This window comes from Semicossyphus pulcher, unplaced genomic scaffold, assembly GCF_022749685.1.
Source record: "Semicossyphus pulcher isolate SPU_LCO1_2020_fin unplaced genomic scaffold, fSemPul1.0.p SCAF_10, whole genome shotgun sequence".
Classification (NCBI taxonomy): domain Eukaryota; kingdom Metazoa; phylum Chordata; class Actinopteri; order Labriformes; family Labridae; genus Semicossyphus; species Semicossyphus pulcher.
The window spans coordinates 18,881,286-18,890,337 of NW_027211604.1; the positions used below are offsets into that span (position 1 = coordinate 18,881,286).

Genomic DNA, 9,052 nt, shown 5'->3' on the forward strand with positions numbered 1-9,052 from the left:
CCGACGCTGGAATCCGTAGAGCGCAGAGGGAAGTTTAAAGGAATGCTTACCGAACACGGTCCGAGCTGGAACAGATTCCTTGTTAATCCAAAAAGAGACTTGGGCCAGGATGACGGTCATGATGCAGGGGATGTACGTCTGAATCAGGAAGAAGCCCATTTTCCTTTGCAGGTGGAAGTGGACGGTCATGATGACGTATTCACCTGGCAGGGGGAACAGGAAAGATGTTTGAGTTGTTTTGCCGGCAAAGCAGCAATTTATGAACTCGCAAGCAGGACTGATGATTTAACAACTCTTCAGAAATGTGAAATAACATTTAGGTGTAAAAACGGTGAAGTGAGACTAAAATGTGCTAATAACTGCAAAAATATGTCAACCTTTTCCTCCATGAATGTTATTTTTTTTACATATTTCAATTTATTTTTTAGCTTTTATGCCTTTATTGATCAAGAGAGGACAGCGGATAGTGTCGGAAACACGGGCGAGGGGCATGCGGCAACTGAGCCTCTGCACATGGGACACGAGATTAGTCGCTGAGCTAAAGCGGCGCCATTTCAATATTCTAAATAAAAGCTCTCATTTCCTACATGAGATATTACACTACTCCGCAGACACCACATTCAAAAACTGGTTTAAATAACAGATCATAGATAAGGGCAACTTGATTTACCTGTGTTGGACTTTAGCCTCTCGCTTGACACCGTCTGACCAACGAGGTCGTACTGCAGCAAACTGGATGACTCCTGCGGCACCTCGACAGAAAACTTGGGCCCTTTCTTCCAAGTGTACACGATCTCACTGATGGGGTAAGCATCTAGGGAGGAGAGATGAAGAGCTTTGTTAAAAAAGATATGTGTATTTCTGATAATATAGGGCAAAAGAAACATTTAAATGTTAAGCATTTTTTGCTGCTTTATTGGTGTCTGCCTTTTAAAATTGACCCTATGGTCTGCGTTCCCACTTACGAGAAATCAAATATAGAATAAGCATACAAACTATAAAGCCTTGCAAACAAACCTGCATGTTAAAGCACAGAGAAAAAAGCTTCATCATGCTTGAGCCAAAAAAAGCATACTGAAAGAATGTGACTTATTGACACCGTAATTCAAAGAGAAAGCAGCAAACCTTTTGTCTTGTCTTCCATACACTTTACACATACAGTTACCCACATGTGCTGCGTATGACATTTCAAATAGAAATCTTTGAATGTTTGCTGTCAGATTACTCCGTCAGTCAGTCGACGGTGACAGAGTGATCATTTTAGAGTGACACCATCTGTCAGAGCGGCGAGGCTTTAAAGAAAAAAAAAACAACTCACAACTCCCAAACTTGAGTGGGCAGGCATGGCCGTCCATCGGGAAGTTCATCAGACGCATGGGGCACTCCGCGTTTATCGTTAATCTGTCAGGATGGAGAAGAGGAGGAAGGAGAAGTCTTTGTACTGTTGATTCACTGTAACATGCTGACAAATGGGTGTTTTAAGCCGGATGCATGCTGTGTAATATCGCTACAAAAGTGTGAGTTGATGGCGGTTGAACTCTTAAAGGATCAATATGTGATGGTTTTGCATTATATAATAGGAATGCATCATGTCTTATTGGAGGGGAAAATGTAACTGCACCTCAAGCAGAGGTCACTCACTCTGCAGCGCAGCAATTTGGATCAGACAACCTCAAATATCAAATGTTTTTAAGTACGTCTGATCCACCTAATTATTTTTAAAATCACTTTTTGTGCCATCAGTCGCTCAAGGGGATTTATTTTTTCATGCTACACGTCTCCGTTTGGAGCGGAAGTGGAGTCATGTTTGTTTGAATCGCCTTCCAGGGCCTGTTTTCAGTATCAGATGGCACATATCTTGTTTTTGGAAAAGCACTCCTCATTTCTTTTCATGTCTGTGCATATTCTTGGACGCTTGTTTGTTTGATTTGCTTTCCAGGTCTGTGCTCTATTCCGGTCTTGGCCGGGTTTCGAGCTGACTGTCCAGCACTGTTTACCTCATGGTGTAGAGGATAGTTCCGTTCTGCATGATGCGGAACAGCTTGTTGGGGGTGGTCATGTTGTGCGAGATCGACCTCTTGCCATTCCGGAAAAAGGTGTCCGGCGTCCAGATCTTGCTGACCATCAGGTTGTTGAGCCGCAGGATCTCGATGGGGCCCTCGAATTTCAGCCGCTCGTCGATCCACGTCTGACGAAAGAACACGTCCATGGTGTATTCCTGGGTGGAGGTTAGAGCGTGGGTTAAGGATTTATTTACCACTGCTATCGCTGCCGCTTCGACTGCTGCTGGTGCTGCTTCTGCTCCTGCTGCTAGCATCTCCAGTACCCCCGGAGAGACTAGCAGATGGGTTTATGAGCCGTGGTTTCGTTGGACCTGCTGGTGGAGTTCTGGCAATGTGATTTATTGTTGTGTTTTTTTTAATTTAGGGACTATCATAATAAGGCTGCCAGCACTGATAACATTAAGAACAAGGTTGGTGCTTATTTATAAATGTTTGTTTTATCACGTATATTAAATCCCTTCTAAAGACATTGAACTGAAACAGATGCAGAAGCATAAAACATCATTTTCCTCACTGTTTTTAAAGGTTATTGTCACTTTTATCTTACTTTCTATGCACTGACAGATATTAAAATAAACTGAATATACTGATTGGTGACTGATGATCTTTTAAAACATGAATAATTAGTTTATTTATGGAGTTTATTTCATCTACAGAGTCAGCGTAAACTCTTCAATAAGTGTCTATCCTGGATGCTTTTAGATCAAATGCATGGCCTGATTCCCTGGAGAGCCTTTTAAACGCCTCTCTATGGAACTGTCACCAGCGCATCACATGATGGTTCAAGTAGGCTATAGATGCAGGGGAAACTGTGTCTAAAGCCTAAAGCCTAAGCAGTGCAGAGGACAACAGATATACAGCGCTCAGCCTATCCCATGTCAGGAGGAGAAACCTATCCCCGTCCCAACATCAGCCACATCTCTCTCTCTCTCTCTCTCTCTCTCTCTCTCTCTCTCTCTCTCTCTCTCTCCCCCTCTTCGGCGGGGGGATTGTCAACCAGATTAAAATCCTAAGCTGCACTAATGACATCCTGCCCAAATGCTGGAATAATGAAGGCTGGGAGAACCATGACTTGAGCAGACCATTGCACTGAGATGCCGGGACAACCGGACATATTCTTTTTTTTTTTTTTTTGTTCAGTTCAAACATTGACATTGACTTTGATAACAAGTGATGAAACTCGTGCACAAGCATGAAAGTCAGTAAATCAGCCTGTGTACTCTGTGTGAGGGGTTTCAGTAGTCGGCGTGTTTTTACATACCATCTCAACATCTGAAACAGGTCCAAAGCTGGTGACAAAGATGTCAGTTTTGACCTCTGTAACTGGACCTACAGCAGGAGGATAAGTAGTCGCATTGATACACACACAGACAACATGTTTGCATGAGGCGTTTGGATGTTTCTCACAATAAAAAGCAGTGAAAAAAACAGCTCTTTTTTAATATATAGCCTATAGAGGCAAAATGGCAACTGGAAATCACATTCGTTTCAACAACAAAGGAGCAGGAAAATGATTATAATCTTTCTCAAACTCAGTTTGCAGTCATTAGCTGGCAATTTTATCATTATTGTGTTTAAAAAGAGAAACATATTTAACCACTCGAGCACAAAAAAACTGGATCAACATAAGGCTCACACAACTCCTGGAGGAAACTTTACCTTTTGAGAAAAACAACATCCATCCATCATTTTTGAGGGCATATCTTATAAAGTACAATATGACACGGTCATGGGCATACCTCCAAATCCAGGTCGCAGCCTGTTGTCATAGCCATCCAGTAATCTATCCAATATGCGCGTGATGTTATCCAAATAGATACTGGTATCTGGAATGTGCTGATTTCCCCAAACACTGCTCACACTGTAACTAAAGTACATAAGCACCGATGACAGCTTATTTCAGCGGATCAAAAAAACAGTTGAACACACAGACTTTTTGAAAAATGCACATCCGTCCACAGTCTTTAATTCCCGTGCGTAAAAGTCGGAGAACATGCAGAGAAAAGAGTTGTCATACTCACCAAGACAGAAATAAGCAAGTTAAAAGGAAAGCCATCCCTCGCAAACACCCCACAACTAGAAATCCCTGGTCAACTTTTAAAATCAGCATATTCCATCGTTTAGAAACATGATTTAACGCGCGTCAGGTCTTCTTTTAGTTGTGAACCGTGCGAGGATATCGCGCCAGTCCAGCACGACTTGACTTTCCCTCTAGTGCGGTTGCGCCCGCCTCAGCCTGAATCGCTCAGTTGGAAAAACCTGAAGAGTTTTTAAGAGAGTGAAGAGGAGGGACGAGGGGGGCATTAACATTCGCCGAGCAAGGAAATACAGTAGTCTCAAATGCAACTCTGAGATTTCGACAATGTTGTTCTGTGGGAATAATGACGTTTTCTGTGTCTGTTTGATTAAGGAAAGGAGGAGAGAAGCGAAGGAGATAAATAGAAACAGGGAGAGAGAGAGAGGAGGGAGAAGTGAAGGAAGAATGGTTGCACTAACACAACACTCATATATCAATGGAGAGCATACTCAGTGACATTTTGGATGCAGAATAAATTCTAAATTATAGATTTTTTTGTGCTTTTGTTACCTGTGTGAAACCACAGGATTTGGTCATGCAAGGACAAAAAAACTGCTACTCCAGATAAAGCATGCTGAACTGTGATTCATATGGTGGTTGGGTGGTTGAGTGGAGTAGGTGGTAGATGCATTTAGTGCAACTTCAAACTCACAATACCCATAGACCGAGAGCACGGGGAGAACACCACACAGCCAAAATCAGCTGATCCAAACCACACCGGCGTGAGTTTATTTCTGGTGCAGAAAACACAAATCAAGAAACTGCATCATTTTGTGCACAACCAGCAGCGTTATGTCACAGTGGCAAAACAGAGAACGTTGCTGACCAAAGTGGAATCCTCCTGTTTTTCTTCTATTATTGCAGCTTAAAAGTTTGGTGAAAGATTGAACCAGTTGTAAATTCAGTTCTGTGGTCATTTAGCCAAAAGAAGCAGTTGACAAGTAAAGCAAGCACTGCGTGGGAGGACTTTATTCTGCACTACTGCCTGTTTCTATGCCAGCTAATTATAACTCTGAACTTAAGTGACTTTGACCTTGCTTGACCCTTTGATGGGAAATATCTGCAAAATAAAAACACAAATCAAAGCTCTGATGTTTCAGCGTCTTTACTACGCCTTCATTGATCAGTGAACCAGAATACGTTATTCCGGCACAGCATTACTTTTTCATTATAAGTGGTATCATAGTCATGTTGTCAATAATTCATGTGAGGGAGAGAAAAAAATATAGGATATTCTTCTGACGGCATTAAAATGTGGGGAATGATTACGCAACGTAATCCTTCAACTCCGGTCTCTTTGTACTCCAAACAGAAGTTATATAATGATCTCAAAATATGATTAAAATCATATGCAAACAACAATGGATCAGTTTCAGGTCAAATGAACCCGGAGTTAGTCCGTTTAAAGAAGATTAGACGTTACTGCTACACATTCCTGTTGGTTTGTACTTAAAAACGTCTGGTTAGTACTGCTGGATTTAGCTGGATTGAGTATTAAAAGTAGAATTTTCTGCAGGATTTCAAGTTTACATGAAGTAAAAGTTATTTTTTTCCCAACATGCTGTACACTAGAGTGAGTGGATTTCTTCAGATGCACCAGAGGGAAACAGCCTCTTTTGGTTGGTATGGTCTGTTGTTCAGGGACTTTGCATTCACACTGCTAGTGCCGGGGATCAGACAAACATCTTTTGATATTTTTTTCTCAATACCCACTGCAACCCACCATCCAGAAGTTGTCGGAGTATTGGAAAAAGAAGTAGTAGCAGGAGTAGGAGTAGAAGTGGCGGGTGTAACATGAATTTATGTAACAGCAGTATGGGGGGAATATCAGCAGGACAAAGTAGTAACAGCAGTAAGAGACACCAAGTTCTGTGGTTGTGGCTGTTGAGATGAACTTTTATATAATTAGTGGACAACTCCCTGTTTCAGTGTCGCTGTCGGCTGTAAGTAATCTGACCCTAATGCTGTCATCAACTTGATCTTATCCACCGGGAGGTCAACTCATTTACGCGCCGCTCATGAAAGAATCCTGACCTGATTCACTTTGCTGGCACTACATGAGGTTTGTTGATGAGCCAGGACAACTTATTCTGCGCCTGTGCTTTGCATGCGACACTATGGCTTCTAGCATCGCAAGCAAGCACAGGGCCACGTGTATAGTGCGCACACATGAACCGGACACACACACACACACGACAAAAACAAGAGCCATTACTCTTAATCCACCTCTATAGCTGGTAGCTTTAAGTATCATGCACTGGACATGCCCACACGGTCGTTATTAATCTCTGCTTTTTAGGCATGTGACCTATAATAAGAATCTGCTGGTGTTCACGCAAAATTAGCACAATACATTACGAGCAATGCACTTAGAATTTAGCTTACATTAAGAGTTTATACTTGATGCTGAGAGGCTCTGCAGCGTCACAGTAACGTCTAGATTAGAGATGATTGCATTGCCCTAAATCCAGATTCTATACGTGCACTCACATGTGTGTTCTTGCATTAACTAGTGTGTTTTCTGCCTGTTTTTTCCCACCTCATTTCCTGTCAGCATAGGGATTATTTTTCTAGATACACACGCTTGCAGGCTTGACCGTTTGGCTAAATGGCGGATTGATTGAATGACATGCGAAGGAGCTAGATGCATCTCCTAAATGGTCGCACGACAGACAGAATGACTGATTAATGGACAGCCATCAAAAAGTAACGCCTGTCTTTCCTGACTGGAACATCTTCTCCCCGGATACTGAGCGGGCTCTGTCAGTCACTGAGCCAACATCGGCAGTTTGTGCTGCAGAGAAGCAGATGGTTGGACTTGCTAAAATTAGAGCTATAAATGCAGATCATAATATAAAGCGGATATTAATCAAAAAATAAGTCAAGATCATCAGCTCAGGTGAATCCTTTAACAGGTCGTATAGGCAGGACAGACTATGACACCTTGTTTCTGTAGCTATTCAGTTTTTAAAGCTCATGTCAAGAGAATAATGTTCAATAATTGGTGGCCATTATATCTTGTAGACAATACTTCCACAAAATATGAACCATTCTTTGGACTTAAGGTCTGAATTGAGATGAAAAAGGCGCCCTGATTATGATGGATTGCAATTATGAATGCTCTGTTCCATGAGAACAATACACCTCGTGTGCCAGCCGGGGTAGCAATTCAATTATGTCAATTTCAGAAGTACAATTACTTTGGGAAGATAAGGGGACATACTTCAGAATCCAGCGTGTTTTGATGACTGAAAAAGCGGCTTCTGTAGGAGTTTGTTAATTAGTTCATTATTCCACAAAATAGGATTTAATTAAACATGTCATGATATGTGCAACGCATTCGAATCGCCGTAACATGCAGCCGAATGCCGAGTTAGCAGATTATTGCGAGAAACTTTTCAAAAACTCGCTGACCTTTTGAAGGAAGAGACTCTCAGATGGCAGAGTATTTTTTTATTTTTTTAAGCTGTTTGCTCAGTGCTAGTCATCCGTTTTTGTTTTTCCTGTGGAAAACAGACTGACACTGACATACATAAAAGCATGCTGTGAGGAAGAGCAAAAATCTGCACAAGCAGATGACAAATCAAGAAGGAATGAGAAGAAAGATTCCTGTCTGAACAGTCGGAATTCTTTACAGTACATGTTCAGCACCACGGACAGTTCCAACAGCCACTTTATTTTTAACACACTGAAGGACTACACACAATGACAATTCAAAGTCACTGCTAACACACTCTCACAAGCACAGCGCGCGGAGCCTCTTTCACACCGCAGCACTTCATCGCTTGTTATTACCCAAAAAAGTGCATTGTCTAAACTCATTTCTGGCCACACCACAGTGCTGCTATAAATACTCAATATCTCCCACGTGAGATGGACCCACTGTACTTCATGAGCCTCACCATGTGGTATCTATGGTAACCACTTACAGTAGGAGAAACTCTGCTTGTGTGCTGGAGTGTGTGTGTGTGTGTGTGTGTGTGTGTGTAGACTATTTAGAACTAAATGTGCTTACAAGAATAGAAAGGTGAGAAATTTCTGGTCATTGCTGCTGAAAATGACTTGAGTGAGGTTGCGGAGCAGAGTTAGAATTAGAGTATTAAGTTAGACTTAACTTAAGGTTAGTTTACAATAAGTATCTTCCATGACATTTACTATGTACATATTTTGTACAATATTGTTTCATTTTTTTATTGTTTTATTTTGGTTTCTTGACAGACGGCGTGCTGCTGTTTCTTATGGCTCCGTTCTTTTCTGAGAGCCATTCATCATTCTTTTTTTTCCCCTTTTTTTTTCAGGGGGCGGAGGTTTCTAGGTTTATCTGCGAAATAATCACTTGGATAATGATAGGGTAAGATTTGGATCAGATACGAACTTAGACATCCCACAAATAAAATTTCAATTGGTATGTGTGGATTAGGTTTAGCAGCACTAAATCACTTGACCTGCATTGACCTGCAGGCAGTGAAATTTGGGCACAACTGTAAAAAGAAGGGCTCTCACCTACGACTCGGTTCCTGTCGTTCAGACCAAAGAGCCGTTCAAAAGAAACGGATCGTCCTCAAACGTCACAACACTAAACCTTGATTCTGGTTGTGATGCTTATTCTGATGACTTAAGACACACTCAGTATATGGTGGTTAATTTTTTGTAGTGTTAATATTTGAAAATAGGGATTTTGTTGGAGAAAGTGTAGTAGTAGAAAGTCCAGAATTAAGTTTGTAATGTGTTTATGTATATAGTTTGTTGCGTGCCTGGGTTCATGGTTGGATGAACAAAGAGATTGTGTGCAGGTTCTTCTCCCTAACCTCATTGCTTAATACCCACATTAAACTTTGTGACTTGGAAACTTTGCCACTCAGCCTGCTACAGCCTCATCCTCTATCTCAGCCCCCCACAGCCAAACATCCAT

At 41.6% G+C, this 9,052-nt stretch overlaps 1 protein-coding gene across 3 annotated transcripts in view; it reads right to left on the bottom strand.

Moving 5' to 3' along the window:
• Nucleotides 1-4,195, bottom strand: part of gabra6b (gamma-aminobutyric acid type A receptor subunit alpha6b) — a 34,498-nt gene extending 30,303 nt beyond the window's left edge. For 2 of the 3 annotated variants that reach the window (XM_069678024.1, XM_069678032.1), the window contains exons 1-7: nucleotides 4,085-4,195; nucleotides 3,803-3,930; nucleotides 3,325-3,392; nucleotides 1,998-2,218; nucleotides 1,319-1,401; nucleotides 671-814; nucleotides 51-203 (exon numbers count right to left, since the gene is read on the bottom strand). In XM_069678024.1, the coding sequence (XP_069534125.1) occupies nucleotides 51-203; nucleotides 671-814; nucleotides 1,319-1,401; nucleotides 1,998-2,218; nucleotides 3,325-3,392; nucleotides 3,803-3,930; nucleotides 4,085-4,173 (886 nt within the window). In that variant the 5' untranslated portion in view covers nucleotides 4,174-4,195. Of the gene's footprint in view, nucleotides 1-50; nucleotides 204-670; nucleotides 815-1,318; nucleotides 1,402-1,997; nucleotides 2,219-3,324; nucleotides 3,393-3,802; nucleotides 4,046-4,084 lie in introns of those variants that run through there. The other variant, XM_069678040.1, reaches the window with a different exon arrangement.
• Between the last annotated feature and the right edge of the window lie 4,857 nt (nucleotides 4,196-9,052).